This window comes from Hyperolius riggenbachi, chromosome 2 (genome assembly GCF_040937935.1).
Source record: "Hyperolius riggenbachi isolate aHypRig1 chromosome 2, aHypRig1.pri, whole genome shotgun sequence".
Taxonomy (NCBI): Eukaryota; Metazoa; Chordata; class Amphibia; order Anura; family Hyperoliidae; genus Hyperolius; species Hyperolius riggenbachi.
Window position 1 is genome coordinate 464,967,096 of NC_090647.1, and position 15,549 is coordinate 464,982,644.

A 15,549-nucleotide genomic window follows, 5' to 3' on the forward strand; every position below is an offset into this window, starting at 1 on the left:
GAAATGTTTTAAAGGAACACTATTGATTAACATTTTTTTTCAATTGAAATAGGAATCGTTTGGGAAATGCTGCTAAGTGCGGGTGTATACATTTCAATGCTTATCTGTTTGTATACTATCAAAGTAATTTCCCACTTCACTGACGTCAAATCTGATGGGCTTCTTTATCATGAGGTAGGGGGGATTCCCTCACACTACATCTGTTGTGTATCTGCAGCTGCTTGTGTCTCTGAATGAGCTGTCTGCATTGAGAGCAGAAGAAATGTATTTTATGTGCAACATAAACATTTGTAATTGTGTGTGAAACCTGACACCAGAGGCTTTTCATAAAGGGTAACTTTGCAAAACACAGTGTAATATTGAAACAGAGATTCACCTTTGCAAATGAAACATTCCAAAATCTACACACAGCTTTTGCCTCTGATATTTAGCATGAAAAGTAGGAAAATGTTTACACAGCTACATAGACATTTTTTGTACATGGTCATTTTAGAGCACTTGGTTTGATAGTGTTCCTTTAAGTAAGAGCATACAAAAGCAAGGATAACCTACTTTTAGAATGCATTCAGAGCAGCATTTGACTTGGGTCACATTTTCCCGAATGCAGCCAGTACAATTCAGCAGCATTTGGAGTTTGTGTCTAATTGCTTTGAACTCAGTTAGTCTCTGGATGAGACTGAATGTATTTAAAATGCATTAGGATTAGGGTTGCCGCGATTTACCGGTATCGCGGTATACCATGGTTTTACAATGCACGGTAATCACGGTAAGCACTTTTAGGAAATACCGGTTTAGGCTGCATTTCCGTTTCCCCCGCCACCGCTCCGGCATTGTCCTGCTCTCCGTCTCCCTCCGTTAGGAAGGCAAGCTCCCAAAGCTAGTTCCTGATTGCGGGAGGCTTGCCGACATGAGTGCAGGAGCTGGGTGGTGATACGCGTCCTGTGATGACGCGGGCGGCCACGGCTGGAGAGCACACAGAGATCTTTCCTTCCCCCGCCCGCCATGTTTCCGCTTGTGGTTTTTTATTGTGGACTGTACCACAAAGGCAGAGGGGGAGTCACCAGGTCATTCCTACCTAAATAAATACGGGAAATGAGAAAAAGCAACAGCCCGTTCTCCCTCCTGCTAGATGTATGCAGCCCCCTGCCTCCCCCGACTGCAGAGCTGACATAAACACTGATACAGATCAGTGTTCAAAGGAATGTCCAGCTCTCCTCCCCCATGAAAATGAGTATGCCGCCCGCCCGCCCGGGAGAAGGAGCGAGAGACACACTGCACGTGGACAAGCTGAAGCTTATGACACAAGATAAGCAATGTTGCTGTGTGAGAGGTGCTGTGTTTGAATGCAGCCAGTGTGTAATGTATGGCATGTGTGTGTGATGCCTGAGCTATGTCTGCCTGATGGATGAATGTCTGCCTGATGTATATGTTTGTGATGGTGTGTGTGTGTGTGTGTGTGTGTGTGTGTGTGTGTGTGTGTGTGTGTGTGTGTGTGTACGTACAGTGTGTGAGTGTGTGTGTGCGTCTGCCTGATGTACGTGTGTTTGTGTGATGTCATGTGTCCTCATGCCCACCGCTCCCCCCGTTCTACTCTGTCCCCCTACTTTTAAAAGAAATCGTCCGCAGTGGCTTAGCACAGGACTTCACCTAATTCATGTCCGCTCCACCCATTTGCATTTTATTTTTCAACTCTGGTATCCTTTAAAGGAAACCAGAGACGCAGCATAGTGAAAGTTTTATAGGTAACTGCGGCTTCCTCCAGCCCGATCATGCGCACAGATCCCTCCCACGCCGCCATCCTCAGCCTTTTCTATCGCTGTTACTGAGTCCCGTAACTTTGGCCAGTCGCTGCCAGTTTTACGCATGCGCAGTGCGCTCCCTCTGTCTCTGGCAGAAAATATTACTATGCCTACGTAGTATTATTCTCCGCTGCAGAGAACGCACTGCGCATGCTCAGACTGGCCGCAACTGGCTCAAGTTACCGGACTCAATACCAGCGATAGAAAAGGCTGAGGATGGCAGCGTGGGAGGGATCCGTGCACATGATGAGGCTGGAGGAAGCCGCAGGTATATATAAAACTTTCACAATGCTTCATCTCTGGTACACTAAGGTGTATAGTAAAGTTTACCACCAGCATTTTTAAAGTGGACCTGAACTCAGAACGTCCTCTCTGCTCAAAAAGATATGCAACAGCAATTTCTTTCTTTGTTACAGCTGATACAAATCCTAAAATAAATCTGCACAGTTTCTACTTCCTGATTAATGGGAGCAGATATATTAACCTTCTGTGCTTTCAAATGGCCTTATTATCTGCCCTCTCTGCCATAGGCAGTCATGTGACACGGGGAGAATGAGATTTACTTTTGGTACTGTTTGGGATTGTTGTTTTTTTGACATTTTTATAGGTAGATTGGAATGAGAATAATTGCGTAATACCGTATACCGTAATACCGTCATACCGTGGTATTTTTTTTGACGTTTATCATACCGTGAATTTTCATACCGTTGCAACCCTAATTAGGATGGCAATGCGTTCACACTGCGATTACAAGGATGCGCTTGCGTCTGTGTCGTTCTCACTGCCGTTTCCATCCACTGCACTTGTGCAGCCACTTGTGTGCTTGTTCGCCGGTAACTTCTGCTGCTTTTCCAGTCGTCCTCTCCGCCATCCATTTGATCCACAAGGCCAGGTAGCATGTTGATTTGTATAAAAACCCAATGCAATTTACTACCTAGCAACAGGGAGGAGTATCATTGGTCCACCATGAATCAATGAGAATTTTCCTGTTGCAGAAGGAGGATTCCCATATGGTTTTTTTTAAAACCAATGGGCTCCGATGCCCTGCAATGGACCGAACAGTGGTAGTGGAACTGAAAATCCACTAGACAGGTGAGATGCCTAGGGTAAACGGGTACTGTCCATTTCCATAGGCTCTCATTGAGCCCATTTTCAGGGCTTGGGGTGTGCTTATGGTCCGGTTGTGTAAAAATGCAGCAAGTTGACACTTTGAATTTGCGGTCCTACACAGAGTGATTGGGGGATCTTAAGCTCTGTGTCTCCTATGTTTCTGCAACTACAACAGATACCCACCACAAACATGATTGTGTATGCAGTCTCAGCTAGCCTACCACCCGCTGAGTTGAAAGAACTGTAATAAGAAACAAACTTTAAGGGCAGATTCACACTACAAGAGTGCCAGGGATTTTTAAGTGCCAGGGATTTTAAAAGCTCTTGCTAATGCAATGCTATAAAAGCACTTTAAAAACTCTCAATAAGTCGCTCAACGCTTGCGATAGCGCTGTCGATTTAGAATGTGAGCATAGCCTAAAGGATACCTGAACTGGGAGGGATATGGAGGCTGCCAGATTAATTTCCATGTAAAAAATACCAGTTCCCTTGCTATCCTGCTGATCTCTTTGGATGCAGTACTGTCTGAATCACACACCTGAAAGAAGAATTCAGCTAATGCAGTCAGACTTCAGTCAGAAACATCTGATCTGCATGCCTGTTCAGGGTCGATGGCTAAAAGTATTAGGGGCAGAGAATCAGCAGGACAACCAGGCAATCTGCATTATAAGGGAAATAAATATGGCAGTCTTCATACAGTGGGTTGCAAAAGTATTCGGCCCCCTTGAAGTTTTCTACATTTTGTCACATTACTGCCACAAACATGAATCAATTTTATTGGAATTCCACGTGAAAGACCAATACAAAGTAGTGTACATGTGAGAAGTGGATCGAAAATCATACATCATTCCAAACATTTTTTTACAAATAAATAACTGCAAAGTGAGGTGTGCGTAATTATTCGGCCCCCTGAGTCAATACTTTGTAGAACCACCTTTTGCTGCAATTACAGCTGCCAGTCTTTTGGAGTATGTCTCTACCAGCTTTGCACATCTAGAGACTGAAATCCTTGCCCATTCTTCTTTGCAAAACAGCTCCAGCTCAGTCAGATTAGATGGACAGCGTTTGTGAACAGCAGTTTTCAGATATTGCCACAGATTCTCGATTGGATTTAGATCTGGACTTTGACTGTGCCATTCTAACACATAGATATGTTTTGTTTTAAAGGGAAGGTCCAAGCAAAATAAAAAAATGAGTTTCACTTACCTGGGGCTTCTACCAGCCCCATGCAGCCATCCTGTGCCCTCGTAGTCACTCACTGCTGCTCCAGTCCCCCACTGGCAGCATGCCGACCTCGGAGGTTGGCGGGACGCATTGCATACATTTTTACGCATTCCAGTTGGTGCGGGAACATTAACACATACATTTTTACGCGTTAGTGAATCTATGCGTAAAAATGTACGCATTAAACCACTAAGCTGCCAGCGGGGGACTGGAGCAGCAGTGAGTGACTACGAGGGCACAGGATGGCTGCATGGGGCTGGTAGAAGCCCCAGGTAAGTGAAACTCATTTTTTTTATTTTGCTTGGACCTTCCCTTTAAACTATTCCATTGTTGCCCTGGCTTTATGTTTAGGGTCATTGTCCTGCTGGAAGGTGAACCTCCGCCCCAGTCTCAAGTCTTTTGCAGTCTCCAAGAGGTTTTCTTCCAAGTTTGCCCTGTATTTGGCTCCATCCATCTTCCCATCAACTCTGACCAGCTTCCCTGTCCCTCCTGAAGAGATGCACCCCCCAAGAATGATGCTGCCACCACCATATTTGACAGTGGGGATGGTGTGTTCAGAGTGATGTGCAGTGTTAGTTTTCTGCCACACATAGCGTTTAGCATTTTGGCCAAAAAGTTCCATTTTGGTCTCATCTGACCAGAGCACCTTCTTCCACATGGTTGCTGTGCCCCCCACATGGCTTGTGGCAAACTGCAAACGGGACTTCTTATGCTTTCTGTTAACAATGCCTTTCTTCTTGCTACTCTTCCATAAAGGCCAACTTTGTACAGTGCATGACTAATAGTTGTCCTATGGACAGAGTCGCCCACCTGAGTTGTAGATCTCTGCAGCTCGTCCAGAGTCACCATGGGCCTCTCGACTGCATTTCTGATTAGCGCTCTCCTTGTTCGGCCTGTGAGTTTAGGTGGATGGCCTTGTCTTGGTAGGTTTACAGTTGTGCCATACTCCTTCCATTTCTGAATGATCGCTTGAACAGTGCTCCGTGGGATGTTCAAGGCTTTGGAAATCTTTTTGTAGCCTAAGCCTGCTTTAAATGTCTCAATAACTTGATCCCTGACCTGTCTTGTGTGTTCTTTGGACTTCACGGTGTTGTTGCTCCAAATATTCTCTTAGACAACCTCTGAGGCCCTCACATAGCAGCTGTATTTGTACTGACATTAGATCACACACAGGTGCACTCTATTTCATCATTAGCACTCATCAGGCAATGCCTATGGGCAACTGACTGCACTCAGATCAAAGGGGGCCGAATAATTATGCACACCCCACTTTGCAGTTATTTATTTGTAAAAAATGTTTGGAATCATATATGATTTTCGTTCCACTTCTCCTGTGTACACCACTTTGTGTTGGTCTTTCATGTGGAATTCCAATAAAATTAATTCATGTTTGTGGCAGTAATATGACAAAAATGTGGAAAACTTCAAGGGGGCCGAATTCTTTTGCAACCCACTGTATCCCTTTCACTTCAGTTGTCCTTTAACCCCCTCCCGACCTCCTAATGCCGATTGGCGTCGGGAGGGTGGCAGCCCCAGGACCAGCTAACGCTGAAAGGCGTCAAGTCCTGGGGCAGGGCTTTACAGGGGATTGCGAGTGTCGATGCGGCATGAGTGACGAAGCTCCGTTCCATCATCAGTCTACCAGCGGCCAATCTACCTACTAGCAGACTATTTACATTGTACAGTGCTGCGATCTATGACAGCGCTGTACTGGGGACAGCCGTGTCACTCGGCTGTCCTCTGGAGAGGCTCCGATTGCTATCCCCTTTTATTGGCTTATGCCTATGAGAGAGGATCGCCGTGATTGGCTGGCTGGGGAGGAAGGAAGGGGGGAAAAAAATAAATATAAAAATGGACAATTTTATAAAAAAAAATAAAAAAATACCAATACATCAATAAAAAAAAAAAAATCATGGCACCCGCGATCAGAACCCACCAACAGAAAGCCCTGTTGGTGGGCAGAAATGGTGGGGATACACTTGTATGCTAAGTTGTATGGCTCTGCAGCAAGCTATAAGGGCCCGTTTACACTAGTGCAGTGCGATTCCGTTGCGGAAAACGAATTTGCATACAGATGCGAATTTGTATGCAAATTTTAATGCGAAAACGCATTAAAATTCGCATCTGTTTGTAGGTATGCAAATTTAACTATGTCAGTGCCTGTGTGCTTTTACATTCATTTTAAGCGAAAATGTACGTGAATTCGCATGGAAAATTTGCATAATGAAACCGCATGCGAATTTCCAATTAAATACATTACAGGCGAATCGCACACTAGCCTTGCGGTGTGCGAATTCTGATGGCTCTGCTGTGCAGATTTTTTATGCACAGTCCCCTGCACAGAATTTCTGACAAGTGGAAACAGGCCCATTGATTTATATTGGTTATGCGAATCTGCATGCAGAAAACGCATGCAAATTCGCTCTAGTGGAAACGGGCCCTTAAAGCTGCAGAGCACTAAATAGTAAAAAATAGCCTGGTCACTAGGGGGGGTGTAAGCCTATGATCCTGAAGTGGTTAAACCCAGTCTGTAATATTTAGACGTTGTCTTTGATTAAACGCTGATTCACAGAAACTAACACATTGTGATTGTTGCATTCAGAGTGCATTCAGGTTCAACGAGCCACTCAGTGATTACAGCGCAATCAGAAATGAACTGAAAGTGCAGGAGAATAGGACAAGATGCATTTGGGAAAAGCAAGGCAAGCAAAACGTGACTCTGAACGCATTTTAAATGCAGGTCAACACTGCTCTATAAGATCTCATTCAAAATTCAAACCTTACCTTTTCACAGTAAACATACTCATTTATATTTCCATTATTATGTAATTGGAAGACTTTAGTTCCACTGTAAAGAACAATCCCAAGACAGATATTTATAATGCATTGTAGACATTTGAGCTAAACTCCTCTCTCCATGGATTTCCTATGTAAGTTACATGACTAATGCCTAGGCAGAAGGACAGGAAGTAAGAGGCTAGTACACATGGCTATAAAAAGTGGTGCAACCCTTCTGTAAATAAGGGAGGCTGTCATTCACTTCCTGTAATGAGAACACGTTGGGACAGATGACACATCACAACATCTGGGGGACAACTACAGCAAACGCAACCTAAAAGTTGCCACAACCCTTCCAAACTTTATCTTAAAGTGAACCTCCGGACTAAAAATCGACTCAGCAGCACTGAAAAGGCTTTGTGTTTCTTTAACAGTTTCACAGCATCAGAACTTTGTTTCTCTTATACAAGCCTCATTTTTAGCTGCACAGAAGAAAACTGCCCGGGCTTTTTTCCCCTGATGCTGTGCAAAGCATGATGGGATTTCTGATTTTGTTGTTCTTGTTCTAGAGACCTGCAGCGGGTCGGGTTCGGGTACCCGAATTGATTTAAGCTGCGGGTGTGGGTCGAGTGCGGGTAGCGAGTTGCAGGTGCGGGTAGGGTTGCGGGTAGCGGCCTACGGGTCACGGGTAGTGAAAGCAAGCTAAAAACCTTCTTTAGCTTTTGTTTGTGTATAAAAATAGGTGTTATTAACTTTACAGCTCCCCAATGTTACTTTAAATGTGCACTTTAGAAGAAAATGTAAAAAAGCGGGTCGCGGGTAGCGTAGCGGGCCTGCGGGTCAGGTAGCGAGCCTGCGGGTCGGGTAGCGGTTCTGTGGGTGCGGGTCGGGTTGCGGGTATCAAATTCACCAGAAAGCGGGTTGCGGGTCGGGTGCGGTTAGCGGGTCGCGGGTATGAAAAAGTGGACCCGCGCAGGCCTCTATCTTGTTCTGCTGTTTTGGTGCAAAAATTTTTTTTTTACATTTTGAATTTGACATTTGAAGCCTAGCGTGTGCAGCTGGGAGGGGTAATCATCACACAAGATAGTTGGAACTGTGTCTCCTGCTCCTTGTCACCTCCTTTCAACCAAAAAGATGGCTGCCCCCATGACAAAGATGGCTGTTCTTATGAACCACAAACATTTGCCTGTTCTTTTAAAACAGGGTGGGTCAGATATTATATTACCTATCTATACTAATTAACATAACTAATGTAACTTGATGACAGTATGTTTGTTTAGGCTGAGGTTCCCCTTTATCTTAAGCTCTGTAATATAAAATACTACATTTAAAGGAAACCTAAAGTGAAGTAAAAAAAAAAAAAAAAAGAGGTTTCCCTTACCTGGCGCTTCTACCAGCCACCTGCAGTCGTCCTGCAATGATCCTTCGGTCCCACGCAGTGGCTTAGTTTCTATTTCAGCAACTGAGCCTGTCGCCGGCCACTGTGCCTGCGCGGCCCTGGCTGCCCATGCCCTCGTTAACGCTTTCGTCGCTGGGAGCATTCTGCGCAAGCACAGTAAAGATTTTCTCGTACTGCACCTGCGCAGGATGCTCCCAGCGACGGGCGTGCTAACGAGCGACAGGCTCAGCCACCAAAATCAAAATAATTGCTGGGAATACACGTTACGTTTTCTGCGTTTGACTCTCGGCACGATCTGTTAGCCATTCGATTCCACGCTCGAGTCTCTTATCTTCAACTGTTTTTTCTTATCTTTTTTCCATTCACTTCTATGAGAAATCGAGCGTAACAGAATTGAACGGAGAATCGGACATGTCGGAATTTATAGATCGCGCGGAGAATCGAACGCGGAAACCGTAACGTGTATTCCCAGCATAAGTCACCTTGGGGGACCGGAGGTTCATTCCAGGACGGCTGGGCCGATTTTTTAAAATGTTTTTCCCTACACGCAGCTAGCACTTTGCTAGCTGCGTGTGGTAAGCGATCGCCGCCGCTACCCGCCGCACCGAGCCCCCCCAGACCCCTGCGCAGCCTGGCCAATCAGTGCCAGGCAGACCTGAGGGGTGGATCGGGATTCCCTCTGACGTCCATGACGTCGGTGACGTCATCCCGCCCCGTCGCCATGGCGACCAGGGAAGTCCAGCAGGAAATCCCGTTCTGTACGGGATTTCCTGCTTACTCCGATCGCCGGAGGCGATCGGAGTGGGTGGGGGGATGCCGCTGCTCAGCGGCTATCATGTAGCGAGCCCTGGGCTCACTACATGATTTTAATATTTTTTTATTTTTTTTTAAAGTGCTCTGCTGCCCCCTTGCCGCGGGAATTGGACCGGCAAGGGGGTTAAGCAGCAACTCTATTCCCCAAAGCCCAGAACCAGACAGTACTCTCCTGCAGTCAGTTATATACTGATTTATTAGGACCACAACACATGACCCGAATTAAAGTGGTGGCTTTACACAATACAATCCTTAAAACATTCAATTAAGGCTAAGTTCATAGTGGAAGCTGTATTGCATTCTCTGTAAATACCAGAAATGTAATGCTGGCAAAATCACAGTGATCTACACCGGGACCGGCGGCAGGGAACAGTGATCTGAGGAGGACGGCGCGGGACATTACCGCTACAGGGGGCCGATAGAAGCCCCAGGTAAGTGTCAGCGTGTTTGATTTTTAGGATACCACAGAACCCCTTTAAACAGAAACCATGACCAAGAATTGAACTTCATCCCAATCAGTAGCTGATACCCCCTTTCCCATGAGAAATCTTTTCCTTTTCACAAACTGATCATCAGGGGGCTCTGTATGGCTGATACTGTGGTGAAACTTCTCCCAAAGTGGGATTTTAGGACCATGGTCCTGACAGTTTCCTGTTTGTGAACCTCATTGCATTGTGGGAAATATCAGCTGTTTACAGCTGAGTCCAACTGCCAAAAAAGCAAGCAGCATCTTCCACGGACATCATCTGCCAGCAGTAAAAATGTCACCATGTGGTAAATGTCAGAATGTAAATCAGGGAGAAGAAATATTTTACAATGAGCAAAGACTGACTAAATCATTTATACATAATTATTGTAAAAATGAAGCACTTTTTTATTACATTATTTTCACTGGAGTTCCTCTTTAAAGGGAAGGTCCAAGCAAAAAAAAAAAAATGAGTTTCACTTACCTGGGGCTTCTACCAGCCCCATGCAGCCATCCTGTGCCCTCGTAGTCACTCACTGCTGCTCCAGTCCCCCGCTGGCAGCTTTCTGACCTCGGAGGTCAGGGCCGAATTGCGTACATTTTTACACGTTCCCGCTAGTGCAGGAACATTAACACATACATTTTTACGCGTTAGTGGTGCAACGCGTAAATTTTTGTTCCTGCACTAGCTGGAATGCGTAAAAATGTATGCAATGTGGCCCTGACCTCCGAGTTCAGAAAGCTGCCAGCGGGGGACTGGAGCAGCAGTGAGTGACTACGAGGGCACAGGATGGCTACATGGGGCTGGTAGAAGCCCCAGGTAAGTGAAACTCATTTTTTTTTTTTGCTTGGACCTTCCCTTTAAGAGGTGATGAAGAGGCACGAGATGTGGATCTGCCGGGTCTGATCCTCAGAGTTACCGTACTATCCAACTCATACAGCCAGCTTTAGAGTTATGCGATTATCCAAAATGGGAGACAATACCAGGATTTTTTTTTTATTCTTTTTATCTTATGTAAAGTGAAAAGGAGTAAACCTTTACCAGGTTTTTATTGATATTTATATCTCTATTGCAAAGCTTAACCCTTCTGCTTGGTGAAATAACCTCAATCTGCTGAGCAGGAAGTGAGGGAAAACCTCATCAACAGACTGCAATAAAAATGTTGGGTTCTAAAGCTTTCTTACTTTGCTGCCAACAAATGCTTGCTTTTTGCCTAAGTCCCAACTAAAAAGATTTTCCTCTAGTGGCTGGATAGTGTACTGGTTAAGGCTGGTTTCACAGTAGGACGTTGCGTTTTAGGGGACGTTATGGTCGCATAACGTGCCCCTAACGCAACGTCTTGTGCTCTCTGATGTGGAAGTCAGAGTGAGCCGCGTTGTGCAGCTCACTCTGGCGTCCGTGATACCGTGATGCATACTCTTGGACGCATGCGGCATCACGTGGTCCCGCCCGGCCAATCGCCACACAAAGCGGCCGCTCCAGGAAGTAAACACTGCACGTCACTGAGTGCAGTGAATATTAATTAGCCATGTGCCTGGCCGCTCTCCGCTCCTCCCCAACATTACTGAGCATGTGCAAGCAGTCTAACGCGGCTCTGCCGCTTATAAAGTACTGCATGCAGTACGTTGTCTTATGGCGCAGCGTTACTAAGTAACGCAACGTGGGTACTGTGAACAGCCCATTGATCTTTCATTGCTGTGCGGTGGGGTGCGTTACAGGCTGCTCTAACGTGCACCTGTAACGTCCCACTGTGAAACCAGCCTAAATGCTCTGCCTCTGACACAGGTGACCTACAGTATGTTCAAATTGGCTCAAGTTTGGCTCTTGCTGTTCAGTAAGCCAGCACTTATACAGTAGGAGACCTTGGGCAAGACTCCCTAACACTGCTACTGCCTAAAGAGTGCATCCTAGTGGCTGTGGCTCTGGTGCTTTGAGTCCGCCAGGAGAAAAGCGCAATAGAAATGTTATTTGTCTTATGTCAAATCAGGTAACTCCTATGAAAGAAGTGGGAAGAATGCTCCTTACAGCGGGAAAACATTTTTTAAAATATATTAATATAATAATATTATTTATATAATATTATTACCTAGTTGATCCTGCTCTTATTCCCAGCAAAGAGGAAGTTGCAAGGCAGGCAGAAGCTCTCCTTTGGCATCTTCATACTACACCCCAGATTCTTAAAGCTACATACACACGTCCAACAAGCGCACAACGTGCACACGACCACCCACTCAATCTGACGAACCACACAACCTGAAGTATCGCGCGACCTGTATGTCCAAACGTTCGGACGGATAAACGACCAACTCAGTTACATACTGCGCACGCAAGTGGAACGATGGACTACACATTGAAAAAAAGTACAAGTTGTTCAAACGTCTTGTACACACGCATCAACTGCACGATATCAGACCAACAGTCATGTGAATAGATCTGACAGTTGGATCGTTCAAAACGCCTGTTATCAGTCGCTCAAGTCATTTGCACATGTACACATGCCCGATTGTCGTCCAACAGTCTAAAACAGACTAAAGTCAGATGACAATCCGGCAGTGTTGTTGAGCGTGTACAGGACTTAAGACTGACAACATGTTCGGGCCAGTGAAAGCTGTGCAGTTCAGTCTGTTTATGCGTCAGCCGTTGCCATGCCAATGTGTCACTACTAGGGAAAAGGCCGGGCATAGTGTGAGGATTGCCAGGCAGAGTGCTTCCTTTCCAACAACTTCCTCCTTGCCACAAATAAGTGAAGGATCAATAAGGTAATAATATTAATACAAATGGGTTTTGTTTTAAAGGGTGAAATATTTTAAAAACTATTATTAACGTACCTGTGAATATATGCAAGAGTTTTCTAGTGGGAGTTTCATCCCACTCTATGAACATAGACCAAGATGTTAATAAAATATCTAAGCCTTCCTTATGTTCTAATCACACATGGCATATCCATTACATTTCATCACAACACACATCCTTCCAGCAGACACGTTCCCTTCATTAGATGGATGTCAGTACATCCACTGTCAAAATGTGTGCAGTGATGCGTTGGTGAAAGCAGCCCAGGACATGAGAACAGAACCATTTAAAACAACAGGTCCAACCTGCTGCGCAGTATACACTGTACACTACATCGTATTTCAGAGCAGCAGGCAGGCATAGTGCCCAGCCCTGATTCCCCCCACCCCAAAAGAAAAATATTTGCAAACTGATGTGACAAGAATATGGAGGCTTCCACTTTCACTCCCTAGTTAAAGATGCTGATTATTTATCGCCAGTGGTGTCTGACTACTGGACCAAAAACAAGCGCGGAGACAGTAGAGTCAGAGCACCTGAGCTGCATACAAAATCATGGTACACACTTTAATTTATGATTGACCAATCACTGACCAATTTTCCCACCTCCATATAGTATTACGGTCAACAGATATTGAATACTAGGAGCAGATTGTGTAGGTAAACCCTCACACTACATACAGGAGGTAAAATTGGTCAGTGATTGGACGATCATTAAAGTGTGTACCAGGTTTTAATTCTGCATCAATGATGAAGAAAATATTAAAGGCAGAGGATCAGCAAAACAAGCACATAAGTAGAACTTTTAAAATAAAGTCAGCTATAAGAAGCACCATGTGCCTGTAATCCAATCCATAGCAACTATTCTTCCTAAATACACTGCTGATGGGTAAAGTCTAACTGGATGTTGCTGGTTACTAAACTTTACCCATCAAGTTGTATTAATTAACTGCAAAGACAGTATAACAAACAATCTACTGGACATGACGCCCACACCCAGGGCTGCCACGCTTACCTGTCTCAGGTGTCTCAGCACTTCTGTGCCCTCCTCCTGCCTCCCTTGTTTCAACAACTGCATCATCTCCTGGATCATCTTGATTCTCCTGTGGTAAGGGGCTAGACTTCCGGATCCACCCTTCCCAAATTTATCCCCAGACTTCACCCCAAAAGACGTCCAAAAGTCTCCCCTTTCCCTGGCTGGGGTGCTCCTCCGGGATCCCGGGGGATGCTGCGGGCTTTCCCCTCCCGCACTGGAAGCCTGACAGACCTTGGTCTGCTTGGTACCCATGATGGTATGAATGATCCCCCAGAAGAGGCATCCGAAAAGATCCTGGGGGTCACACAGCACAGTGAACAAACAGAAAGGACCTCTTCAGAAGATGTAGCTTCCACATGCAACAGGTCAGCAGACTGCAAGTCCTTCCAGCATCATCATAAGGTGCCACCAGAATTTCTCTCCAGCTCTGGCATAAAAGGTGTCTCCTGAACGTCACTCCAGCACTGGCATGGCAAGGTGCCACCTAAAAGTCACTCCACCAGGAACATCATACCTTATCACTTCAAAGTCACTTCAGCATCACAAAGTGCCACCTGAAAGTCACCCCAGCAGTAGCAGCATCATTGATGCCCTGGAGCTCGCTACAGGCTAGCTGGACCTGGTTCCTTCCAGCATCCGCACACTCAGTGTTTCCACTACACACAGCAGGGCAGTCCTCTCCCTTCCTTCTCTATTTACTCTCGGCTACTGTTTAGGAAACACGAGTCAGCCCCCTCCCAGAAACCCCCCTCCCGATTACACAACTTTCACTGTACATCCAAAACACAGCGGGACGTGCCTGAGGGGAGCTCAGAGGAATAGATGGGGACGGGGAGCCACTACCACACGCTGACCTCAGGAAAACTGTTGCATGTCCCTGTAAAGAGGCAGCAGCAGCACTAGCTGCGCTGAGCTTCCCAGTGTAATAGGAGGGACCGCCTGGCACATCATCTGACAGGCAAAAGTCTGAGCAGCAGCAGCTCGGCGAACTCCCGTCTCCGGTGATACGCTGGAAAGTGCCGAGCGGGGGCTCCCTGCACCCGGGGAGCTCTGGGGTTTCCTCAGCAGCCGGAGATCCGAGGAGTTGGGTGTCTGAGAGGCTTTTCTGTATTAGCCAGCATCGTTTCTCATAGACAGACACGGGGAGAGGGGGCCGTGTCTCCAGTCAGGCAGAAGGCGTTTCCTGTGTGCGCAGCTGGCCACTCGGATGCTGGAGAGAGCTCTGCTGGGCATGTGCCAGGAAAAGCCCCTGTGTAGATCTATCTCAGCTGGAGGGGATCGCACAGGGGGGCGCTTCATAAGGCGGACACACACACTGGTGGTGGCTGCCCCTCAGGTCACACCATCCCAGACGACGTGTGTCTGTGCTCACCCTGCGTGCTGCTGGAGACAAAGGGAGGGGAATGTGATCGCTGCCTCTACTTCCAGGCAGCCACCTCTGACACATAAACACCTTGCAGTGTGCCAAGCACACTTTCCCTGCACGCTGTGACACCCTGTGGGGGCATGTCTGGTGCATGGGAGATAGCTTCAGCTCTCCGGGGAAAACTGCATTGATTGTACAGGCTTTTAACTCTTTATCACCATGTGATGAATGCTAGTTACAAATTTGCACTGATAACTCCTATCTCTCTGGTGCTCTGTTCTGTAGCTGTGACCCTGCGCTGCAAGGCAAAAGCGCTAACCACTACACCATCATGATATATATATATATATATATATATATATATATATATATATATATATATATATACAGTACCGACTAAAAGTTTGGACACACCTTCTCATTCAAAGAGTTTTCTTTATTTTCATGACTATGAACATTGTAGATTCACACTGAAGGCATCCAAACTATGAATTAACACACGTGGAAGTATAATAACCAAAAAGTGTGAAACAACTGAAAATATTTCATATTCTAGGTTCTTCAAAGTAGCGCCACCTTTTGCTTTGATTACTGCTTTGCACACTCTTGGCATTCTCTTGATGAGCTTCAGGAGGTAGTCACCTGAAATGGCTTTCACTTCACAGGTGTGCCCTGTCAGGTTTAAGAAGTGGGATTTCTTGCCTTATAAATAGAGATGTTGCGAACAGTTCCCGAACCGTTCGCCGGCGAACATCTTGAATGTCTGG

At 45.9% G+C, this 15,549-nt stretch overlaps 1 protein-coding gene across 1 annotated transcript in view; it reads right to left on the reverse strand.

The window, feature by feature from the left end:
• Positions 1–14,796, reverse strand: part of LRRC75A (leucine rich repeat containing 75A) — a 382,041-nt gene extending 367,245 nt beyond the window's left edge. Inside the window, exon 1 of the mRNA XM_068270169.1 lies at positions 13,396–14,796. Coding sequence (XP_068126270.1) covers positions 13,396–13,668 — 273 coding nt within the window. The 5' untranslated portion in view covers positions 13,669–14,796. The remainder of the gene's footprint in view (positions 1–13,395) is intronic.
• Between the last annotated feature and the right edge of the window lie 753 nt (positions 14,797–15,549).